The sequence below is a fragment of the Suricata suricatta genome, chromosome 4 (assembly GCF_006229205.1).
Source record: "Suricata suricatta isolate VVHF042 chromosome 4, meerkat_22Aug2017_6uvM2_HiC, whole genome shotgun sequence".
NCBI lineage: Eukaryota > Metazoa > Chordata > Mammalia > Carnivora > Herpestidae > Suricata > Suricata suricatta.
In genome coordinates, this window is record NC_043703.1 from 136,023,623 (window position 1) to 136,049,347 (window position 25,725).

The 25,725-nt window shown below is 39.8% G+C and overlaps 2 protein-coding genes across 3 annotated transcripts in view; one reads left to right on the plus strand and one right to left on the minus strand.

Moving 5' to 3' along the window:
- The window catches only part of PRKD3 (protein kinase D3), an 82,947-nt gene that overhangs the window by 52,902 nt on the left and 4,320 nt on the right, over window positions 1-25,725 (plus strand). For both annotated transcript variants that reach the window (XM_029937936.1, XM_029937937.1), the window contains 10 exons: window positions 1,974-2,051; window positions 5,164-5,347; window positions 6,806-6,929; window positions 8,536-8,613; window positions 9,502-9,778; window positions 12,643-12,695; window positions 16,536-16,608; window positions 17,599-17,705; window positions 23,566-23,727; window positions 23,949-24,047. In XM_029937936.1, coding sequence (XP_029793796.1) covers window positions 1,974-2,051; window positions 5,164-5,347; window positions 6,806-6,929; window positions 8,536-8,613; window positions 9,502-9,778; window positions 12,643-12,695; window positions 16,536-16,608; window positions 17,599-17,705; window positions 23,566-23,727; window positions 23,949-24,047 — 1,235 coding nt within the window. The remainder of the gene's footprint in view (window positions 1-1,973; window positions 2,052-5,163; window positions 5,348-6,805; window positions 6,930-8,535; window positions 8,614-9,501; window positions 9,779-12,642; window positions 12,696-16,535; window positions 16,609-17,598; window positions 17,706-23,565; window positions 23,728-23,948; window positions 24,048-25,725) is intronic.
- The window catches only part of NDUFAF7 (NADH:ubiquinone oxidoreductase complex assembly factor 7), a 35,190-nt gene continuing 30,731 nt past the window's right edge, over window positions 21,267-25,725 (minus strand). The window contains exon 11 of the transcript XR_003907994.1: window positions 21,267-21,508. The gene's annotated coding sequence lies outside the window, so the exon portion shown is untranslated. The remainder of the gene's footprint in view (window positions 21,509-25,725) is intronic.

Here is a 25,725-nt window from a genome sequence, read left to right on the forward strand (position 1 = left end):
GAGTCTTGAGGTGTTGGAGACTGCTCTTGGAGATAAGGAAGACAGTGTGGGAACAGCAACCTGAAGACTGCCTGGGGCACACAGTGGGGAGATTCTTTGTTCTTCTTGGAGCATGCCTCTGAGAAGCAGAGTTCATAAAGAGCCCACTCTGGGAACAAAGGAGCTGGCACCATTTTCCTCTCCTGCCAATTTGTGGTCATAGATCAGTGGAACAGAATGGAAAACCCTGAAATGAACCCACAACTCTATGGTTAGTTACTCTTCGACAGAGTAGGAAAGAATATTCAATGGGAAAAAGACAGTCTCTTTAACAAAAGGTGTTGGAAAAACTGGAAAACAACATGCAAAAGAATGAAACTGGGCCATTCTCTTTTACCGTACACAAAAGTAAAGTCAGAGTGGACTAAAGACCTAAATGTGAGAACTGAAATCATAAAAGTCCTTGAAGAAAGCACAGGCAGTAATTTCTCTGACATTAGCCATAGCAACTTTTTTCTAGATGAGTCTCCTGACACAAGGGAAACAGAAGCAAAAATAAACTATTGAGACTTCATCAAAATAAAAAGCTGCTGCACAGCAAAGGAAACAATCAGCAAAACTGAAAGGCAGCAATCTGTGGAATGGGAGAAGATATTTACAAATGACCTATCCCATAAAGGGTCAGTACCCAAAACATATAAAAACCTTATGCAACTCAACAACAAAAAATAAGTTAGCCAATTAAAAGAGGGCAGAAGACATGAAGAGACATTTTCCCAAAGAAGACATACAGATGGCCAACAGGCACATGAAAACATGCTCAACATCACTTATCATCAGGGAAATACAAATCAAAACTACAGTAATATATCACCTCACACCTGTTAGAATAGCTAAAATCAACACAAGAAACAAGTTTTTATGAGGATGTGGTGAAAGGGGAACCTTTTTTTACTGTTGGTGGGAATGCAAACTGGTGCACCCAGTCTGGAGAACAGTATGGAGATAACTCAGAAAGTTAAAAATAAGGGTGCCTTGGTGGCTCAGTCGGTTAAGTGCCCCAATTTTTTATTTCAGCTCAGGTTATGGTCCTATGAACTGTGAGGTCGAGCCCCATGTCAGGCTTGTGCTGATGACACGGAGTCTGCTTGAGAGTCTCCCTCTCCCTCTCTCTGCCCCTTTCCCACTCACGCTCTCTTTCTCTCTCAAACATAAACTTTAAAGAAAAAAGTTAAAAATAGAGCTACCCTGTGATCCAGCAATTGTACCAGCATGTATTTACCCCCAGAATGCAGAAGCACTAATTCAGAGAGATACATGCACCCTTGTGTTCATAATAGCATTATCGACGATAGTCAAATTATGGAAACAGCCGTTATCAATAGACTGGTGAATGGATAAAGAAGACGTGGCATATATATACAATGGAATATTAATCGATCGTAAGAAAGAATGAAATCTTGTCACTTGGTAAATGGGGCTAGAGAGAATTATGCTAAACAAAATAAGTCAGAGAAAGACAAACACCATATAATTTAACTCCTATGTGGAATGTAAGGAATAAAACAGATGAGCAAAGAGGAAAAAAGAAACAAATCAAGAAACAGACTGTTAACTATAGAGTTAAAAATCTTAACTGACGGTTACCAGAGGGGAGGTTGGTAGGGGAAGGGCTAGATAGGTTGGATTAAGGAGTGATGAACACTGGGTGCTGTATGGAAGTGTTGAATCACTATTGCATACCTGAAGTTAATATTACATTATGTTAACTAGCTGGAAGTTAAATTAAAACTTAAAATAATAAATTAAAAAAAGAAAAGAAATTGAGCCCTTGGGGAGTTAAATACCTATTAAAAGATGGTATCAGAATTTGAAATTAGTCCTTTATTTCAAGACATGAGTTCTTAGTAAAGGAAAACTTTAAAAAGTCTCTAAGCATAACTGATACTGCCTGACTTCTTACATACATTAATAAACCAAATATTTTGTTTCAGATTGTAAATTCAACTGCCATAAACGCTGTGCATCAAAAGTACCAAGAGACTGCCTTGGAGAAGTCACATTCAATGGAGGTAAAATTCTTTTTCTTAATTTCCCTAAAAGATCAGAAAAGGTCACAGTTCTTTTGTGTGTTATCTTTGTATAAGGTTATATTTGCATATTTTATCTTGTTTACTCTTTCTTAACTTTGACTCTTTTAAAATTTAATAATCAAGTAAAATACAGATAATCAGTAAAGGTACACTGATTTTTTCCCCCATTTTTCCTATAGCCAATTACCATTTGTGGTCTAATATTGCCAGTGGTGTTGCATGTTTTCTTCCATCTTTAGACACAAAATACCTCCTTTAACAACCTGCTCTTGTCCCTAGAGGTGTTCATAGTACTAATATTTATTGACTACTTCTCTGAGCCAGGCACAGTTCTATATTCTTTATGTGTATTGACATTTAAACCTAAGAACAGCCCTTTGAGTTAAGTATTTACAGGTGAGTAAATTTGGGCACAAAGATATTAAATAGCTTGCACAAGAAATATAGCCAAAAATTTATAGAGTTGGGATTTGAGTCCTATGATCTGGCTTCTTAGTTCATAGTCATTAGAACACATTGTGCTGCCTTACTCTTTCTCCAGCAAATAATCATTTGCTAAACATTTTCTCTCATATGCTTTTTTTTCCTCTTTTCAAGATTATATTAATTATAGTGATTACCTTTTTAGAAGGAAGGAGTAATGATTCCAAACAGAATTTTTCTTTAACATTTACATGACTGGTAAAAAATTAAATGTAAGTTGTTCTGTAGGATGAAAAGTATAAGGAATAGAAATAAAATTTCTTAAAATTTTAATGTTATCTTTTACGGCATTTTTTTTTAAAGTTTATTTATTTTGAGAGAGACAGTGAGAGTGGGGGAGGGGTAGATGGGGGCGGCGGGGGGCGGGGGGGAGAGAATGAATCACACACAACCTGGCTCTACACTGTTAGTGCAGAGCCCACCTTTGGGCTCAAATTCACAAACCATGAGATCATGAGTCAAAACCAAGAGTCGGTTGCTCAATTGATGGGGCCCCGCCGGCGCCCCTGTGGCCTGATTTTTATGGTTGCTATTTAACACCATTGACAGAATGTGATTGATTTTCTCATTTGGGTTACTCTGAATTAATGCAGCTTTTCTATAGATTAAAGTTTCCTCCAGATTTATGGCCCATGTATTTTTGTACTATAATACTGTTTGACAAAGGATATGAAATACTGTTCATATTTGTTTTAATATAGATTTGTCTGTATATTAATTAGTTGGAACATCTTTCAAATGTTTACTGGCTATTAAGGGTTTTTCCCCCCCTTTAAATTATCTGTTCACATGTTTTGTCCATTTTTCTGTTCATTTGTTATTGATTTGCAGGGAGTTGTTGATAATTCTACCTAATAATTCTTTGTCAGTTAGGCTTGATGTCAATATCTTCTCTGAGTTGTGGCTTCTCATTTAAGCAGGTTTATTGAGAAAACTTGCATACTTTACACATTTAGTTTATTCACAAAGTTAGGCATCCATCAGTGCAGTCCAATGTTAGGACATTTTTCATTACCCTGAAAAGAAACTCCATACACATTAGTAGTCACTTCTCACTCTTCCCCAGTAGCCCCTGGCAACCACTAATCAATTTTATGACCCTGTGATGACATCTGTAATGTGTAGTCTTTTGTGACTGGTTTATTTCACCTTGCTTAATGTTCTCAGTGTTCCTCCATGTTGTAACATGTGTCAATACTGTGCTCTGCTTTGTTGATGAATAGCATTCCGCTGCCTGAAGATACCACATTTTATTTATCTGTTCACCAGTCCGTTGGTGGATGTTTGAGCTCTATCCACTTTGGGGCTATTACGAATAATGCTTTAATGAACATTTTGAGTACAATTTCTGTGGACATATGTTTTCATTTCACTTGGGTAGATACCTCGTTGTGGAATTGTTGAGTCATATGGTAACTCCATGTTTTAACATTTTGAGGACTGCCAAACTGTTTTCCAAAGCAGCTGCACTATCTTACACTCACTTTACCAGCAGCGTATGAGGATTCTAGTTTCTCTGAACGCTCACCACCACTTGTTATTGTCTGTCATTTGGATTGTTGCCATCCTACTGAGTATGAAGTGATACTTCCTTGTGGTTTTGATTTGCATTTCGTGGATGGCTAATTGATATGCACATCTTTTCACATACCTGTTGGTTATTTTTACATCTGTTTTGGGAAATGTCCCTTATTTGATATATGATATGTAAATACTTTTTTTCCCTTCTGTTGGGCAGTCTTTTTGCTTTTTTTTGCGGTACAACATTTGCAGCACAAAAGTTTTTAATTATAATCAAGTCCACTTTACTTTTTTTTTCCTGTCACTTATATTTTTGATGTTCTTTCCGGAAGGCTTTGCATGACCCAAGGTCACAAAGATTTACTCCTATGTTTTCTTCTAAGAGTTTTATAGATTTAACTATTACATTTAGATCTGTGATCCACTTTAAGTTAGTTTTTGTATTTGGTTTACAGAAGAGGTCCATTTCCACCTATTTGCATGTAGAATATCCAGCTCTACTAGCACTATTTTGAAACACACTATTTATCTTTCCCCAGCAAACTGCCCCGGACTCTTACGGAATACCAGTTAACCTAGCATACAGTAGTGATAGCTAATTTTTTTGCTTTACTTCTAGTATCTTTTGTCATATAGAGATTTTAGTTCTAGTTTAATGTTTTTATTTATTTTTGAGAGAGAGAGAGAGAGACAGAGAGAGCAAGTGGAGGAGAGGCAGAGAGAAAGAGGGAGAACACAGAATCCGAAGCAGGCTCTAGGTTCTGAGCTGTCAGCACAAGAGCCCAGTGTGGGGCTCAAACTCACAAGCTGTGCGATCATGACCTGGGCGAAAGTTGGATGCTCGACCGACTGAGCCACCCAGGTGCCCCTAAGTTCTAATTAAGCAAATTAATTAATTTTCTGCCTTAGGGTGTGTGCATTTTATATCTTCCTTAAATACCTCTTTATCCTGAGTCATAAAGATATTTTCCTATTTTCAGTAAGAGTTTTAAAACCTTTTTTCCCCGACATGTAATATACTTTTTCTATTTCGATGTATTGCCCTCCCATTAATGTGAAACTCTGAATTCATTTAAAACTTTGCCAGAACCTTCCACTCTGGGAACAGATACAGATATACCAATGGATATTGATAGTAGTGACATGAACAGTGATGGTAGCCGGGGCTTGGATGACATTGAAGAACCGTCTCCTCCAGAAGATAAAATGTTCTTCTTGGACCCATCTGACCTTGATGTGGAAAGAGATGAGGAAGCCGTGAAAACAATCAGGTAGTGCACGTGTGTGTGTTGCAAGCTGCTTCCAAAAGCAGGATTAGTCCAGGCGCTTCATTAAGGAGGAAAAGGTTACATTTCTTTAGATGGAGCCTGGAATGTAATTTACAATCTAATTAAAGTATTGCCAGTTCTTTTACATGCACCACGGTATTTCTGAAATAAATGATATCACTCTTGCCATGTACTCAAGATGGGAAGGTCCGCGAAGCCTTGTCTTCTTAAAGAGAAACGGCTTTATTTAAATGCAGCATGGGCATAATATCTAGCTGTGGAGCAGCCGCCGCGAGGACCAGAATTGGACTATCAGTTAAGCAATGAGCTTCTTCATTTAGGCAGATGATCAGATGTTAGAAACACCAGTGAGAATATATACCTGTGAATGTTGCACAGAGATGATGGTGACGAGTCTGGCGGCAGTTTTCATTTTTCTGCAATTAGACTGTTAGCACTTTGCAAAATGCTATTAGATTATAAAACTTATGACTTTCCCCTTATGTTTGTAGAAATTCTGTTTTTTGTATATACAGCTTTGTAGGCCATACTACTTTGTAATAAAATGTGAATCTTTTGGCAGGATTTGTTCTTCCCTGGCAATGAAGAAGTATTTAGAGACGTGGATCATTTATCCGTCTCACGTAGCTGAGTGATCATTTATTCATTTTGGCTTATCACTAGATTACAGCTGTTATTATCATTATCATTATGAACTAAAATTTAAGGTTTACCCAGGTTGGAGACTATCAAGAGAACTTAACTAGCTTCATGAATACTTCATAACTTAAGGGAAAATGTTTAACCAAGACTCAAATTGAAAACCCTTGTATCTTTCACACATACCCCTGCAACTGTTCTTTCGTCCAGCTATGCTGTTTCTGACCCATGTTCAGTATTACCTGACTTGACTCAGTACATTATTTTATTTTCTTAATTGGTATCCATAAATCATTTTCCTTTCAGTGTCTTCTACTAGAAATACATTTTACTAACAACATGAAAAATGGAATTTGACATTTGAACCATGTGATTTTGTGTATAGGTATACCTGCTTTTACCATGCTGTGAATTTACTAATTAATCGTGCTGCCTAGGGCAAAAGAAGCTTTCTCAACAGCAGTCCCAAATGAGACCCTTTTCCAGGCTCCTGATCTTCCAGTTGGGGAGGATTCTTTCTGCTCTGTTCATTGATTTTTTTTGTGTGTTGTGACCTTCCAAAAAATAGTGACAGCAGATAATGAGGACTTGCAGGATTGTCTTAGTCTTTTATAAATCAACTGTGTATCATCACAACAGGATTAATTTATTTTCCTTTCTTAACCTATTTCTCTTTCTAAGATATTTCGAAAAAATTTAGCTCAGTTTATCTTTAAAAGGCCAATGAGCTTACCATATTTATAGGATTTTTTAAAATTTCAGATTACTAATATTTTATCATAAATGTTAAATGCTTTTTAGCCCGTCAACAAGCAGTAATATCCCGCTGATGAGGGTTGTGCAGTCCATCAAGCACACGAAGAGGAAGAGCAGCACGATGGTGAAGGAAGGCTGGATGGTCCATTACACCAGCAGGGACGCCCTGGTCAGTGCACGCAGATGTCTTCATATGGGGGTGAACGTTTGTTACGTACTTCACTTTGTGCTCTTTTAAAATCAAAATGAGAATGTGATATGTATTAAGACATTGTAGTACACTGGAGCTGTAGGTACATTTGTAAAGAGTTCTCAAAAGGCAGAATGTTGAAGTATCTTTACAAACCAGTAGAGCAGTAGAGTTTAGAAGGGGTCTGGGGATCTAACAGCAAATACAAAATCCATGGAAGAAATAGTAAGAGGGACTTCATTACAATTATAAACTCCTGCTCTGCCAAAGAGAGTAAGACAACCACTGACTAGGAGAAAGTATTTGCAAAAGAGACATCTGATGAAAGACTCTTCTCCAAAATATACAAAGAACTCTTAAAGCTGAACAGTAAGAAAATAAACAACCCAGTTAAAAAAATGAGTCAAAGACCTTAACATATATCTCACCAAGGATCTATACAGATGGCAAATAGGCACATGAAAAGATGTTCCCTATCCACTGTCATCAGGGAGATGCAGATTAAAACAACAGTGAGATACCACTACACACTTACATCGGGATGGCCGGAATCTAGGACACTGACGACACCAAATGCTGGCAAGGATGTAGGGCCACACAGACTTTCATTCATTGCTGGTGGGAATGCAAAATGGTGTAGATACTTTGGAAGACTGGTGGTTTCTTACAAATTATGGACTTTGTGATTATGACACGTTCCTCAGGTATAAGGAATGTACCACTCCGAAGAAGGATGCAGATCACAGGGAGGCTCTGCATGTGTGGGCACAGGGGATGTATGAGAAGTCTCTGTACCTTCCCTCTAATTAGGCTGTGAACCTAAAATGGCTGAAATCTTCATTTTACCAAAAAAAAAAAAAAAAAAAAAAGGCAAAGACAAATGACAGACTGGAAAAAGAATTCTGAAGTCATGTTCTAGGAAAGGTTTCATTTCATGATAAGTAAAGGATACCAACAAGTTGATTTAAAAAAAAAAAACAGTCAAAGAATGGGCAACTAGGATCTACAGAGTTCACAGGCAAGAAAATACAAATGACTCTTAAAGCTAAGAGCTTGATTTCATTTTTAGTAAAAAGTACAATTTAAAATTTCACTGAATTACCTTTTTTTGTTTATCAAGATAGCAAAGATCAAAAAGTTTAGTGACATACTGAATTAGTGAAGGTTAGAGTAAATAGGCACTTATTTGCTGATAAAACTATAAATTGGGTCAAATCTTCAGTAGGATAATGAATACTGTCAAGCAAAATTATATGTGTGTGTGTCCTTTGACCCAGCAAGCCAATAGGTAAAATAGAAATGTAGCCTATAGATGAATTACGTATCTGTGCACATACACCACACGTGTATTTGCACGTGCTTGCATAAAGTTCTCTACAAGGATTCCCAGAAACCTACCACCATTGCTTACGTGGGGTAGAGTGGACTTGAGTGTGCTTGTGACACAAAATTTTCACCCTCGTGAATTTTAAGCCTATTCAGACACACAAACTTATGAATAGAGATGAAAAGGAGAGAAAGGCACAGGTATTTTGGAGGAATCATTATTTTCATACCTCACGGTTTTATGCCCTTTATTTTATAGAGAAAGAGACATTATTGGAGACTGGACAGCAAATGTCTCACATTATTTCAAAATGAATCTGGATCAAAGTATTACAAGGTAAAGATTCCACACTTACATATATACATTAAAATGTATGTTTTCTAGGTATATTAAAGTAATTAATTATTATATTGGCATATACTATCTATTATGACTCCGGCTAATATCACTTATAAGTCACTGTTGAGTTCCTTGTTGAAACAACTTTCCCCCACCCTCATTTCACCCCCCCCACCTCCCCCACAGCAGCCCTGCTACCAAAGGTAGTTTTTTTGTTGTGTGTTCCTTTGGTTTTGACCTGCCTATCAGGTGGCTGCCGATTTCCTTCTGGACACCGTGACTTAGATTGGGCTGTTTGTGATCACTGCTTACCCGAAAGAGGCCGGTGTGGTGTCCATGTTCTCCCCTGTAGCTGTTGTATCCCTAAGAGGGAGAACAGAAACTGATGACTTGTTTTGAGCGGGTTGGGTTCTTTTATAGGTTGTTTTGCCTTAGGGAGTGGACTACACATAAAGAGTTGTTACAGTGTGGGCAGCTCCAGAATGGAGCGCTTGAACAACCTATGCTAGCGTTCTCCTTTTGCTGTTGTTTTTGCTTTGTTCTCCTTTGAGGGCTGTGTCTTGCAGACAGCAGCTAGCAGAGAAGTAATTGTTGGGTCGGTTCAATGACAGTTGGAAAGTGACAAGGGTTGGGTACAGTGGCAGTTACCCTGGCCAGTCCTCTCCTTCCTTGCATGCTGACAACCTGTCCCAGGCTGGGACGCTGGCTTAGTACACTCTGTGCTCTCCCTTTGGCATTGCGGGGCGTGCAGGTCGCGTGAGGCAGGTCATACTTGTGTTCATCTTCACGCGTTTGCTAGAAATGCATATCTTTGATTGTTTCGTGTATTTGAAAATGAAAACAAAGATGTATTCATATTTTTTAATGCATGCTTTTTTACCTCAGGAAATTCCACTTTCAGAAATTCTCCGCATATCTTCGCCACAAGATTTCACAAACATTTCACAAGGCAGCAACCCACACTGTTTTGAAATCATCACCGATACTATGGTGTACTTTGTTGGGGAGAACAGTGGGGACAGCTCCCACAATCCTGTTCTTGCTGCCACCGGAGTTGGAGTTGATGTAGCGCAGAGCTGGGAAAAAGCAATTCGCCAAGCTCTCATGCCTGTTACCCCGCAAGCAAGTGTTTGCACTTCCCCGGGGCAAGGGAAAGAGCACAGTAAGCAATCAGCTTGTTGACGGCTTTCCCCCTTTGGTTCTTAAGCATTTTGTGGGTGTGGTTGTGTTTATGTATTTCTGATGCTCATTTTAAGCTTCATCATCAGTAACCAATACTGCGAGTTAATTCCTTTGTACAGCTCACGTTAGGTACAGTGTTTACGTGCAGTCCCCAGAGCTAGGCTCCAGAGTCGGTCTCCCTCCGATTAAACCCAGGCTCTCCCAACCTGTTATGTGACCTTAGGCAAAACTTTACCTCCTTGTGACACTACCTACTTTGTGGAGTTGTCAGCATTAAAAGAAAGAGAACCCGTAAGGAGTAGAACAGTCTTTGGTGTCCATGAACTCACAGTGGATTAAAGTAAATTACTGGTAGTAGTATTTTGCTTCATGGTAGGATACAAACAGGTGATCAAGTATTATGGTTCACATCATACTTGTGAAGTCTGTTAAGTCAGAAATGCTGTTTTTCTTTTAACCACATTAGAACATTCAGAAATACTTTAAAAATTATTGAAACACATGTTCTCTGCACCAACAAAATTTAAAAGTAAGAGCTAAATTTTATAAAGGATCAAGTGAAAGCCATAATTTAATGTCACTTTTATGCCATTGGTATTATGTTATTTGTGAGGAAACATCATTTGTTAGACAAATATATTTAAATTGAAATAGGTTTCAACCAGTTCCTATATATACTTTATTTCCATTCAGCTGTATTATTCTGTGCACTTACTCTTGGCATTCTGCTAGGCTCCGAGCAGAAATTAAGGGAGATGGGACACATGCACATTAGTGTCAGGTAGCAGCGTAAAGCAGTCAAGTGCAGAAGTGGGCCCTGCGTTACTTAGGGGATGTGGATTATAGGAAGAGGCGGCAGGAACCTCATGATAGAAGAACCTGACTTGGACCTTGACCCTGGATCCCAAGTAGGTTAGGATAGGAAAAGCTAAAAGGGAAGGGCAGAGGGCTAGTTAAGGAGACAGGTGTGATCAAAGGGATGAAGATAATGACCGTGAACAAGTTAAGTGTTTAATATTGATTCTAAGAGGATGAATTAATGGATATTTACAGTGCTTCTAACGTTTGGGGCGATTTTAGACAGAACTCTGACAACCTAATTAAGGCCATGGACCTGTTCCTCCAAATGATAATACAGGAGCATACACAAATCTGATGTCTAACTAGATGTAGGAACCCTTTGCTAGCATCATCTACGGCCCTCCTCCCTTGGGTTGAGAATCTCTAAAAGCAGAAGTGCAGAAGGGTTAAGAGTGAGGATGCTACAGAATGCTGCACGGTCATGTCACTTACTGGCTGTGTGATCTTGGTCTCTGCAGTCTCTCATTGAAAGTGTGAATAATAATAAATGCATATAATGCACTTAGCACAGTTCCTGATGCACTGGCAGTACTGTTGTTGTGTTGTTGCTGCTGCTGCTTTTTCTGGTGTGAAGTTCTGGGAAGCAATAGAAATTAAAACTGGGTGGAGCTGGACAGTGGAGGCCTTCGAAATAATCTGCATTGACCCGAGGAAATGAACAACTGAAAAGCAGTGTTAGACACTTCAGTATCATTGATGCTGTTCTTTTTTTGTTTTATTGATATTTAATATTTTAATTATTAAAATATTTTAAGATTGACTTAACATGTTTAAATACAGATTTTAACAATCATGTTACTTATTTATGATGTATACTATACTTACATTTTCTTGTTAATTTTTGTATTTGGGATTATAAAGGATATCTCATATCTTGTCTTTGAGTTGTCTCCAAGATTCTAGATGTTTGAGACCTAGTCTCTTACTTCCCATGCTGCCCTTTTCTCTCGTCAGTTACTTCCATTGCTTACCAAAATAATACAAACATTTGAACTTCACAATATGGAATAGAAGATGAAGAAGTCCTTCCTGTATACTTGTAACACACCCTCTTATTCTGATCCTCTACCTCCTCCTTCAGAAAACCATTATTAACAATTGGGTGTATATCTCTTGGTTGGAGGAGAAGGGAAGCTTATGCCATCTGTACTGTATTGTTATATTTTCATATTTTAGAAAAATGTCATACTCTGTGTTCTTTTTGGAGCTTTTCTCCACTATTTAATACATATCAGATATATTTCAATGCTAGTATATAGATTTATCTAATTTTTAATTTTATTTTAAAAAATTTTTATAGCTTTTGTAATGTTTGTTTATTTTTGAGAGAGAGAGAGAGACAGAGACAAAGCATGAGTGGGAGAAGGGCAGAGAGAGAGAGGGAGACAGAATCTGAAGCAGGCTCCAGCCTCTGAGCTGTCTGTCAGCACAGAGCCTTACACGGGGCTTAAACTCATGAGCCATGAGATCATGACCTGAGCCAAAGTTTGACCTTTAATTGAGCCACCCAGGAACCCAAATTTTATTATTATTAAAGTAATGCATGCTTTTTATGTTTTAGAAAATGAAGGCAGTGTAGAAGTGGATGAAGACTAGGCCTTGGTCCCCAACCCTACTTCACTCTCTCATCAGAAGCATCATACTTGCTTTATTTGTTTTTAATTCAAATGCTGCTACCTTACAACTTGCCTTTCTAACTTCCTATGCCATGGATAGCTTTCTGACTCAGTATTCATAGCTCTATACCATTAAATGTTTAGATAGCATTTCTTTGTGTAGATGTTTCATACTTTATTTACCATATTACTGGGTTAGTATTGTGTGTGTGGATAAATTTTTTAAAGAGCATAATTATATTAACTGTACGTTGGCCAGTTTTTAAAACTTAATATACTGCAGGCACTTGCATGTCAGCAGATGTTAATATTATTAAGTCATGTAACAGTTTGTTCTTTTCTCATACATCACTCTTCTATTTTACAGAAGATTTATCAACTAGTATTTCTGTATCTAACTGTCAGATCCAGGAAAATGTGGTAAGTAAAAATTAAAATTACAGTGAAAATGTGCAAGTTGGGTAATTAAAATAGGTAAAAAAAAGATGTGAAAATCTTATTAGAGAAATAAGTTTAAGAGACAAAAAGCGAACTCTTAAATACAGAGAACAGAGTGGTGGTTGCCAGAGGGGAGGTGGATGGGGGGTGGGGAGATAGACGCAGGGGATTAAGAGTACGTTTACCCGGGGGAGCACTGAGGAACATATAGAACTACTGAAACACTCTGTTGTACACCTGAAAAATCCTAGGCCAAAGTATTGAGCAGTTGGCCTATAGACACCAGGCTAGACTTCGGGGCTGGTAACTTCTCTATGCAATTCTGCCTCAAGAAGGAAAGTATGGCAGATTTTTTTAAACTGTGAAAATAAAGTTAACTTTTTCATAACTGATAGTGGAATATTACATAGTGACAGACTCGTTCAAAGAGAAGGGAGAGACCACTTCTTGCTGGGGCAGCAGGGAATGCTTCCTCCAAGAACCCTGAGCTGTGCCCACATGGACGGAAAGGGATTTGACTCAAGAACTGAGAGGGTGCAGGCCGGGAAGACTGTTTCATACGAGACAGGGGCCAGGGTGGGCCAGTGGGAGCAGGACACACAGGACTTGTAAGGAGTGGTGCACAGGTTCAGCTTGGCCGCTGTCTGTAGGTGTGTGCTGAGGGTTATAACAGGTTGTCAGCAAGCTTTCTGTAAAGGGATAGAGAATTAATATATTAGGCTTTGTCGACCACAGCTAATTACTTGATTCTTGCATGCTTTCTCAAGCAGCCACAGGCAATACAAAAAGGAATGAGTGTGGCTGTGGCCCAGTATTTATGGACATTTGATTTTAAATTTTATGTCATTTTCATGTGCCGAAAAATACTTTTGTTATTTTCCCTTTGTAAACCACTTAAAAATGTAAAGTCTATTCTTTGATCAGAAGCCTGTACAAAAAAGAGCCAGCAGGCCTACAAACTAATTTGCCAACCATGGATTAGAAAGAAAGAAGGCTAGAAAAAGAAGTTCTAAAACAGTTCATTGACTATGTACAAACTTCTCTGATAAAAATCTCTCACTGTCTTCCACTTGGGACATCCAGCTGTTACAGCTCTGTAGCACATAAATGTTGGCTTTTTTAGGATTGCAGTAAAGACACTTTATCCAGTGGCGTTACAGGAAATAGAGGGTCTAAAGGAGGTGTGATCTATGTCTCTCTTGTTGTCATGGCAGGTAGGAGAGAGAGCAGATTCTTGGGGGGGGGGGGGCACCAGAACATGAGATCACTAACTTTGAAGGAGCTTGAGGGACATGCACCTTCATGACTGCAAAGGGGAAAGGCTTAGAACTGGTCTTTGTGAAGAAACCTTTTGTAGCAGTTATTATTTGAATAACAGGTGTCCCCTCATGTAATTTGGTTAGAACCAAAATTTGGTTGGTTAAACAAAAAGTTGATTAAAGTTGGGAAGCATATAAAAATGATTCTTACAAACCTAAAAATCTTCATTGTAACTTAAAACATACCTATGCACATTCATTTGCTGTTGTCCCAGGGCTGAGATTTTTATGGGTCTGCTAAGTAGAGTTGTACTTCGTCTTTCTTGTGTCAACCATCTCTTTAATGCAGTGACACAGTTCCGATGCTAACCACCCTGATTTTATGCAGACTCCACAGATCAAGGGCACAGTTCCCAACAAGGGCGCCCTCACTTGAGACTCCAGCCACAAGTGCAGTGGTCCCCAGGTCACCCATACTTCTGACCAACTGGCAACAAATCCAGAGGATTCCCACGAAGCCACACTGAGGCTCAGTAATTCACTAGAATGACTCTGAGAACGTAGGAAAGGGCTGGACTTCTGATTGTAGCCTAAGGATAAAAATCAGAACCACCCAACTAAAGACACCTTCCGGCTGGTCTGGGAGGGCTGTGAATGTAGAGCTTCAGTGTTCTCTCCCTGAAATCAGGATATGCACCCCCTACCAGCACGTAGATGTGGCACCAGCCTCCAGAATTACCTGGGCCTTAGTTTCCAGAGTTTTTTAGAATTTCAGTAAGTACGATTGACTGAATCATTGGGACCACATGATTGAACTCAGTCTCCTGCCCCCTCGTGTCTTCGTGGACTATTCAAAGCTGCAACCCTCTAATCAGTGGTTAGTCTTTCTGGTGACCTCTCCCATCCTGTCACCTTGTTAGCATAATGCAGGTGTGATCCAAAGGGCTCATGTACAACATGAATGAGATATTACTGTAACTGGGGAAATTCCAAGGATTTAGTCTCTCTAAGGAACCAGGGACAAAGGCCAGTCAGATTCTTACTGTACAACACCTGGAATGCGTTCTCTATGATTTCCGATTTTTGTTTCTTTAAAGTAGTGCCAGGGATACTTGTGAACTATTCTGAGAACAGAATTCTCACTCCCCTAATCTGGAGTTTGTAAAAGTACTTAGTTTTCATAGAAATCCCTCGTGTTTCATTGACTTATATAATATATATTTAATTTTTCTAATAATTAAACTGTAATCTATAACGAGTACATTTGGCAAAATAGGTTTGGGAATAAATTCAGTTTTAAGAGCTACTCATTGGGATACTGGCCACAGCATTTTGTTAGGCTGTGGGAGACACTGTCAGTCAGTATATGCTTTTCAGAGGGAATGGAGAGTGTAGGTTATTTTGGTGAGTTAGTAAAGAAAATGTGTTAGGACAGCCTCTACTGTAGTACTTATTTGACCCTGATATGTCCTGAATTCTTGATCTTTTTAATAGATTTTCTGTTTCCCAAACACATCAATCATAAGGCTCTTCGCTAGGTCTCTTCTACAAATTAGCTACCTCTTACAGAGCCCTGTGTACAGTTAGGGTTCAGTAAATGATGATAATCATAAAGTCATAGGCTTTTTTAAAATTAGGAGGGACCTAGAGAGGTAGACCAATACTTTTTTTTTTTTTTTTACAGGTGAGAAAATCAAGTTTCAGGGAAGTCAACAATTTAAGATTACCTAATTAAAACAGAAATTAGGAAATCAGACTCATGGAATTACTGATTTTTATATGCTAAGCACTGGACTTGACACTTTGTGTATATCTTTCTTTAATATGCTTGAAAATCCAGGGAAGTAGATGTTAGTATATTCCCTTAACCAACTGAGAGAAGTGAGGCCTACACTATTCCGTTTATTGGAGTCACTACCCCGAGACGGGCCCTGGCTGGGACTGAGACAGCCGCAGAGACGGAGCCCCTGCTCACGCAGCCGGCCCACGCCCCGAACACAAGGGACACCAGGGCTGAAGGGCTGTGGAGGGGACCGGAGATTGGCCTCCAAGAACATTCTAGCAGCAGCAATTACCACCTAGAAAGAGCAGGGCAGGGAGAAGATTGGGGAGTGGGGCTGAGTGACAGAATTTGTCACACAGGCCTGTCACCAGCCTTTCACAATTAGTCTAATCTCGATAATAACAAACCTTTTGAGTTTTTCTCTCAAATCAAAGATAGCAGATTTCTTTGATGGTGAAATAGGTAAAATATTGTTCTTAATTCTTTATGTTAATTTACCTTTTATAGATGATTACTTAATAAGTACATGATTTCTGGTATTCAAAGTATTTTCCGCCAAAGATCTTCTTACAAAATATATTATACGTAGTGCAATTCAAGAGTCATAGTATTAAAACTGGGCTTTTCTAGGATGTGGAAAGTCTGTGTTCATAAAGTATTTGTTATGAAAATTAGCTGCCTCTCATAAAACTAAAAATGTGTTTAAGTATTAGAATGAAGAGTGAGAGATGCTGGCAGTGTTATAGGGGCGAATAATGCCGCTTCCTCCTTCCCACATAGGACATCAGTACTGTTTACCAGATCTTTGCCGATGAGGTGCTTGGTTCAGGCCAGTTTGGCATCGTCTATGGAGGTGAGTGATGGCAGCCTGTTGCATACTGTACATACTCCACAAAGTTGTGAAATTAAAAAACCTCTGCTAGCTATTATGTCTTGTCACAATGTTGTCCAGTTCTGAGGTGTTAACTTGCATTCTTTCAGCCAAGCCCTTGCGCTGTAACCGAGCATTCATTCATTTCAACCACAATCTTTACAAAGTAACGATCAGGAAATTCAGCCGTCTTACTTTCTCTCTTCTTGTAGCTCATACATAAAGATGTTTGTGAGTGGAAAATCCGAAGCTCAGAGCTTGGTTGGGCGGCACATGGGCTGGTTTCCTGGGGCCTGTGCCCTGCTGGCTGCCCCGCCCAGAAGGGCCCGTGCGCCTGCGGTGGGCGTGGACGCTGTATCAGGTGCGCAGCCCTGAAATCTCGCCGTGACGCATTTTGGCAAAGCCTTTTGAGCTCACTATGCCTTTGTATCTTCAGCTGTTCAATGGAGCTAACAAAACTCAACCTGTGTGGCTCACAGGGTTGTTAATTGAGCCTAATTATACATAAAAGTGCGTTTATGAGCTGTGATCTGAGGCATAAGAGAAAGGCAATGTTACAACCCGGTCCTCCCTTGCGGACACTGTTTAAGTAGTCTCCTAGATGGCCTGCCTCGAGGCTTCCTCTCAAGTTGGTTAAAAAACTTTGTGCTGACTCCGCGAACCTAGAATAAAATTCATTCATTGACACAATGTTACTATCTTGACAGAGTCTCTGAAGACTAAGAGTAGTTAACTGTTTAATAATGTAGATTGTTTTTCAGCGCACAAGTTCCTTCAGATTTCCTGCCATTTCAGGCAATGAAGCTGCCTTCATTAGGGACAGCTACTATTAAGGGAAAATATAATTTACTTAAGAAAAGAAATACAAGAGTAAATACAGTCCAGTCTATGGACAACTTCCTGATAAAGTTTTTGTATTGTAGATGAGCTGACAGTTTGCTGCTTCCTTCTTTTCTATACTTTTTTTAATAGGAAAGCACAGAAAGACTGGAAGGGATGTGGCTATTAAAGTAATTGATAAGATGAGATTCCCCACAAAACAGGAAAGTCAACTCCGTAACGAAGTGGCTATTTTACAGGTAAAAAAAAAAAAGTTGCTTTCTTTGGTTTTAATTTTTTATTTATGAGTTTTTAAATGCAGGTCTACATAGTATGCTGAGAAGAATAAGACTTGTTTTTTGTTTTGTTTTCATATTATGTACTTTGGGCTCTGTGAGAGGCTGGTGGGCATCTGCATTAAATCCTTAAGTCTTTTTTTTTTTTTAAGGGAAAATTAAGTTACAGTAATCTAGGAGTTACAAGAACTGCCATTATGGTAGTAGTTTGTTTGGAACACATTTTCATAAGTAAAATCTTAACAACAAAACTCTTTTATCTGTTCGGAAGCTCAGCACCCTGATCGTTCTGTATCCCCACATCTGATTAGGAGGTCAGTGCTATCCCCAGTTCAGTTCTCATAGATGATGGGCTTGATGATTATAGCAACTGCTATATAAAAAAAAAAAAGTCTCCTTAAAGATTGTGGACTTTTTGGGGGCGCCTGGGTGGCTCAGTCGGTTAAGCATCCGGCTTCAGCTCAGGTCATGATCTCTCGGTTCCTGGGTTCGAGCCCCACATCGGGTTCTTTGCTGACAGCTAGCTCAGAGCCTGGAGCCTGCTTCTCTCTGTCTCTCAAAAATAAATAAAGTAAATAAAAAATATTTAAAAATTTTTTTTTAATTGTGGACCTTTTAACAGTAGCATTTGTTATTAAGCCACCAACTGCAGAGATTTAACTTTATAATGGTTTAGTCCATTAAGATATATTTTTAAAGATATATTGGCAATGACTTAACTCCCAAAAAATAAATTTACTGTTTTATTTTCATATAACATTTTTACTTTTGGGGGTCATCTAGAAGACTAAAATGTAGCTTTATTTTTGTGAATATCAAGTAATTTATAATATGCAAATGTCTATTTACTGCATAGCTTTTGCATAATATTTAAGAAATCATGGTGATAGAATAGTTAATGCTGTCAGAGCCCCATTTGCTTGTGGGTGAAGTTCAGGAAGACACAGTCTACGGAACTTAGGCTTCCTTGAAGAAGCAGGTAAGAAATGTATAAGCGCAGGATTAATTTTACATGTATTACATTGAGCTACCGGCGGTTACGTTTGCTTCACTGCTTTTTCGGAGGAGCGATAATCCAAGCCTGCGGTGTACAGGCTACCTGCGGCCGCTGCAGGGCTGCGTGCTCCTGTCAGACTGCCTTCGTGTGGAATATTAATAGCACTCAGACTATGGTAGGATATGAGTATTGTTAGAAATCTTTTCACATCTAATTTTGGAATCTTGTTCATTGTCCAACTAATATGCAAAAAGATAATTATTAAGGATATATTCTTAAGGCTTGATTCATCCTTGTCACTTTGGTTACAAACACATCTCTGAGCTAAGCACTGAAGCTTTCTTCCCCCATGTTATGAATTGTGGCTCATAGTAACTAAATTTAGGGCTTTCCAGGCAACACCCAGTGCAAAAGCTGTAGTATATCCTTCTGGGTATTTTCACTGATACTGCCCTACGGGGAATACAGTTAAGTGATTATAATATGTCTCCAAATATCCTGTTTTCATCTTCAATTTAATACCATACTCTTTGTTGTAGATTCTGTTCAAATCATTGAAATTATTTCGTGAATGGCTTACTTTGTGCCAGAAATTATACTTAGTTAACCTCTCACCCAGCAGGAAGAAGACAGGTTCAGAGTGTGAATCTAAGTCTGTCTCCACACCACGTGCTCTTGCTTCTCTGCCACACTGGAGCTACTCTGTGTGTGTGTGTGTGTGTGTAAAATTGTGACTTCAGTTCTTTGCAGTGTCTTCAACGAATTCTACGTAGAGAGTGTAAAGATCAACTTTAGTCTACTTTGTATTTGAATTACAGTTCTCTTAAAACAACCTGAATATGGTTAATACATTTTTTTAAAGGAAACTTCTTTCAGATAGTAACCCATTTGCTGAAATTCATTCTACAGGATTCGGTCGAATGAGCATTTCAGTGAGACCGCCCCACATGGGTTCAAGGCACTTACTGCACGCACTCACTCACTCCGCGCTTTGGTTCCAGCCTCCCCTGGCGTCCTTCCTTTCCAGGCATTGCCCCTGATCCTTCTTGTGTGGAGCCCGCCTTCAACAAATCTGAAAGGCTGGTAGTTGAGTCTGGTACTGTGAGTCCCCTGCAGCTCCACTAACATCCGAACTATTTCTTCCCCGTGTCCTCATCTTCATAAAGGATGGGGTGAAGACCAAGCATATTATTGAGACCACAGTTTTGCCTTTCCGATGGCAGGGAGGGACAATTATAGAATCATTGATTTAGCAGTCACCATACAGTTTACCCAGGATCATCTAGCCTCTTGAGCACTTGGTGATAAGCTCTGTATTTATCAGTTTAATAAAAATGAGGACATGGCCTTTTTGGGTATCTGCAAATAATCTGTACAGCTGACCCCAAATCTCTTGGAAAAGGTTCCATTGTAGACACCATACTCAACAAAAAATGAGTCTCTTTTGATCAGATGATGGCCACACTGATTTTCTTGCTGTTCCTCAAACATGTCAGATAGGGTCCTGGCTCAAGGACTTTGCTTTCACTGTTCCTTCTGCCTAGAATGCTGGCGTGCCCAATGTCTGCATGGCCCATTCCTTTATCTCCCTCAAGACTTCGCCCAAAGGTTATTTCCTCATGAGGCCCTTGCATTCTGTTCAGCATTATCTACCCATCTTCCCTCTCTGCCCCTTTTTCTTCTCTCCATAGCATTTACCACCTTCAGACTGGGTAATTTACTAGTTTATTACCAAGTGGCTACCCAGCCTTGCTAGAATTAATAACCTCAATGAGATGAGACACATTTGTCAATTTTGTGTGCTCATGAATCCAGACTACCAGCATAGTACTGGCACATAGCAAATACTCATTTAAAATATATTGAATCAGTGTGTTTATGTGGAGAATTAACCTGTAACATATTGTTAAATTTTTAAATGGAAGGGTGGAGTGGTTTCATTTGTGTAGGTCCTTGTAATATGTATTTTGTAATGTGTACTTTATATATGTGTACAAACAGTTAGGCAGAGAAAAGGATCCGGACCCACATAAACTGTTAACATGGCCATGTCTAGGGTGCATGTTGTGGGGCAGGAAAGAAATGGAGGATTTTTACCTTTGCTTCATAGGGATATGGCAATATAAGACGTCTTTTGCTTTTGCCTGAAGAGGGTAGGTGTAGAGTAGTAATGGGAGAAAATGTGTGACACTCTCACGGCTACCTATGTTAATGGGAAAATGTCATCAGAAACTTCAGAAATTTCTGGCCTGAAAACCGTGGTATAAATTCAGCATTTCTCCCTTTCTCTTCTTGGAAATTACCCAAAAGGTACAAGAAAAAGGATAGACAGAAACGTATACTCTATCTTTAATAAAAATAGAAGGGATTCAGACCTACACAGTAGGTAGGAAAGCACTGTGGACGGAGCCAGGGGTGCACAGGAAGAGGCCGCCGCCAGAGCGGGTTGGCTGGCTCTTTCCAAGCTCTCCAGCCTGATACCCTCTCTAGGTGCCTCCTCAAATAGAAGAAAGCCAAGGGGGCGGGGGTCATGATCTGATAAGATTTTATTCAAGGGAGAACACAGTAAGTGAAGTGAAGAGGGGCACGTTAATAGTGGAAGAGTGCAGATCACTCCAGATAACAGTGGCAACATTTATAAAGGAAACTAGAGACAGGGAGGAGCTGACAAGCACTTAGGAGTCCTGGCAGCTGAAGTAGCCAAAACTCACAGCACAGGAGGCCTGAACAGTAGAAGGTGATGTAACCGCTTTGTGCCGACGTCTGTGTCCTAAAAACCGAGAACAAAGACGGCCTCAGTAATTCAAAAAAGCAGTTGGATAGTGTTGTTTGATCTTAATGCAATAAAACTGGAGGTAAATGACAAAATCAGAAAACGAAAAGCTCCCACCACCTGAATTTGTTTTTTTTAAGTAGGCTCACAGCCAGCACAGGGCCCAGTGTGGGCCTGAACTCACAGCCGAGGTCATGACCTGAGCTGAGATCGAGTCGACCACTTACCTGACTGAGCTAGCCAGGTGCCCTCAGAAAAATTTTTTAATATCTTAATTCTTAAAGAGCAAAGTCAAGATGCCTGAGTATTTAGACAGTAATCATGAAAATACTGTATTTCAGCTTTTAGACTATTGCTCAGAAAAAAACCTGTAAGCTCAAATATTACACAGGAAAGAATGAACATAAATGAATTAAGAATCCAAGTTGAGAAGTTGGAGAGTGACGGGCGCCCAGCTGGCTCAGCTGGGAGAGTGGGCGACTCGGTTTCAGGATTGTGAGGGCAAAGCCCCACATTGGCTGAAGACAATACTTAAAAATAAAATCCTCAAAGATAAAAGTTAAAGAATGAGCAATACACTTAAGGAGAGCAAAAAATAACATCTTGGGGAGATGACCACAAATACTGAAACAAATTTAAGGACATTTTGAAATTTTAAGATGCTGCCTGGTCCAACTCCAGATAAATTTGAAAACCTGGAGAAAATGATTCTCTATGAAAGTATAACTTATCAAAACAGACACCAGAGGAAATAGGATGTCTAAACAAATAGAAGTTGTTAAGAGACAGTAATGTTAGAGCATGCTTCTGTTTGTGTGTGTGTATCCGTGTGGCTTTATGGGGGCGGGGAAGAAACAGACAACCACCGCCTGGGGACAGCCGGCCACACTTCCAGCTCTTACATTGATCAGAGTTGTGATATTCTGCATCTTCCCCTGCTTACTGCTCTTATCACACGCATTTCACTTTTGTTTACTGTAAAACTATGTCATTTTTTATTTTGGTGCTTGGAATACCATCTTATTGTTTCAAATTGATTACTAAACAGTATTCATTTTGTGCTTGCTAGTCAGTTTTAAAAACACCAGCCATGATTCAGACATGGAGCTAAAATGACTAAGACGGAGTCTCTGCTACCAGGGAACTTCGGAGGCTGCAGAGAGACACACGTGACCCAGTAGCTGGGAGAAGTGTGCCTGCCGCGTGTGTACGTAGTGTTGGGTGGAAACCACTGCAGGAGTAATGGAGCCAGAATTAAAGCAGTTACAGTGGGAACTGAGAGATGACGGCAGATCCAAGCAGCATTATAGAGATGGGACTCCACTCACATAAGCCAAAAGGCCCTCCTAGCAGAATTAGGTACCTATAATAATGAAAGAAGCATAAGAAAAATAGATTTCTGTAAATAATTAAAATTTAATCACTTGGGCCAATAGAGCAAATGTAAAACTGAATAGGGTGAATAAAGCCATGTTATTGAAGATGTGAAAATCCAAGCAGAGGAATAGATTTGTGTCCAGTTGTTTTTGAGCATGACTGACTTCTCAGATTTGCTTTTGAGGAAGGTTTTTTTTGGGTTTTGGCTTTTTTTTAAAACCAGTAAGATAGATTGCTTTTTTATTAACCAGTATCACACTCACATTTGTACTTCTCTAACCCTGGTAATGTATGGTGCTCAAGAAGCATGAGGTGAAAGAGGTAGAGATGCTGAGCCTGAAGGAGGGAAAACCAAATCGAGGCATGACTGAGAATCCAGGCTTAGACAAAAACTGCCTTAAAAACAGAACAGAACTGTCTCTGAGCAGAAATACAGCCCCAAAGAGCCACAGGCGGTTGGGAAGACCCTCCTTCCCCTTGGCACGTCCACTCCCCACCGCAGACCTTGGCAAATCAGAGTTCCAGGTCCTGTCTGCTCTCAGCCCTTATTTTCCTGAGCTGTTTTCTTCCTCTGCCATGTGCTGCATAGCATTAATCATAGTACACTGCTAGACATCTGCATAGTAAAGCCATTTCTCTACTGAAGTCAGTCATTTAAATATCCTGCAACTCTTCAGAATTTGCACCACCCTGGGATCGTAAACCTGGAATGTATGTTTGAAACTCCGGAACGAGTTTTTGTAGTAATGGAAAAGCTGCACGGCGATATGTTGGAAATGATTCTGTCCAGTGAGAAAAGTCGGCTTCCAGAACGAATTACTAAATTCATGGTCACACAGGTATATTCACTCTTCTTTGAAATGAGAATACTTTAAAACAGAATTAAATAGCAGTGCTTTTACATAACGGGACGTTGTGGGGATTGTTACCCTCCCCCTTCAGCTGAATCTTGATGAACTGTGGTGGACTTCTCCAGTGGTCATGCCGGTCAAAGGGGCGGGTGGGGGGTTAACTGGGTTTTTTCCAGGCACTGAAAAAATTCTGTTTTCTTCAATGACAGATCCTAGTTGCCTTGAGGAATCTACATTTTAAAAATATTGTCCACTGTGATTTAAAGCCAGAAAACGTGCTGCTCGCATCAGCAGAGCCATTTCCTCAGGTGAGGTGCTCTCCAGAACCTTCAGTAGCTGACATTACGCAGCACCCATAGGGTGAAAGGCGTGGTGTCAGTTCAGATACGTATGTAACCATCTTAACCACAGTCAGTAGCCTGTAACTGCCAGTGGGGACTGATCCTTGAATAATTTGAGCTCAGATCTTACTGATAACTATTTTCATCAAGACTTTTTAGACTTCAGCAGACCTTACGGACTAGCTTCTTGCATGGAGACTGCAGGCTGGGGAGGCAGTGAGGAGGTTCCACCTCGGTGGTGCCCAGGGCTCAGGGCAGATTCCCCGTAAAATGGGGCAGGGGGTGGCCCTACCGTGGGGGACACAGATTGTGAGGCAGGCAGCCAACTCCTCTTCCTCTTCAGAGTACTTTGTTTCAAACATTTTCACCAAAACGTAGGTAAGAATTACATTTCCTGTCACTGCCATCATTCACATGTGTGTATCCCGTGTGTGCGTGTCCTGTGTGTCATGCGTGGATTTTTTAACTTGGTTAAACTTCATTTCACTGAAGAATGTTTATCTTGATCCAAAATTATTTAATAACCTACAAAATGGTTCATAAACCCAAAGTTTGAATCAATTTTCCTGAGGAACCATCAGCTAGAATATATCCCTTGTCAAACTGAGGTTTATATAGATTTGAAACATACACAATTAGATGGCTAACTAAGGACAAGTAGTTGTTTCACTTGAGTTGAAAAAACCTCAAATCATCTTTCAAAGAAAAAGATGTATTTTTAAAAGTTATCCAACTCTTATAATAGGTAAACCTATTCTTTTATAGTGCCTATGTGCTTAAAAGTGACTCCCGATCATTGTGAGGCCAAAAAAGGCTCCCTGATAGTTGGTGGTGTTTCAGATAAAGTGCGTCCAGACACTATTATCTCACTTGATCTTCAGAACAGTCTGGGCAAAGGACGCACACCCCTACACTGAGGCTGCAACTCCGTCCTGCTGACCTGTTAGGCAAAGGGGAAAATGATCCTTTTTGCTTAACTGCTAGCCATGGCCACACTTTATTCACTTGCCGAACTGCCAAGGCAACTTTCCTTTATCAAGATGTTAGCTGAAATACGGCATCTAACAAAAAGTTCCTTTGTCTTCATGGTTGGTAATCCTATTCTTCAAAGACTCAAAGACGGAGCCACTTTCAGTAATGACACAACAGTTGCCGTAAAAACATGCACAAGGGTCCACGTCCTAGAAATAGCAAGCAGCATTTGAATACACCTCCATCACACACTCTCCAGCACTGCTTGTACCCCTGGTTTGTAGAGGCCAAGTCTCTTTTCTCCCCAAGTATCATAATGCTGTTCGTGAAGACCATGTGTGAGGCAGGGCATTTCCTCCGGAAAGTACTTGGCATTTGCTTGTTCAGTATGGATGCACCATTAAGCACCAAAATCTGAACTTCTGCTAGAAGATGGGCAGCAAGATTAAGAGTTCTCAGCTCCGCCAAACCCATCATGCTTCTAGAACTCTCTTCCCATTGTAGGAACTTTGGCTACCTTCAGTTAGAACGTTTTCCAAATCCAAGCATCTCACTGGTAGTCATTTATGCCACAATCACAGAAAACACGTTTGCTCTTATTCCTTCAAGCAGCCTCTAGCGTCGTTTTCCCACTGGCTACATTAGTAATTCTTTACTACACTCGAGTTATTTA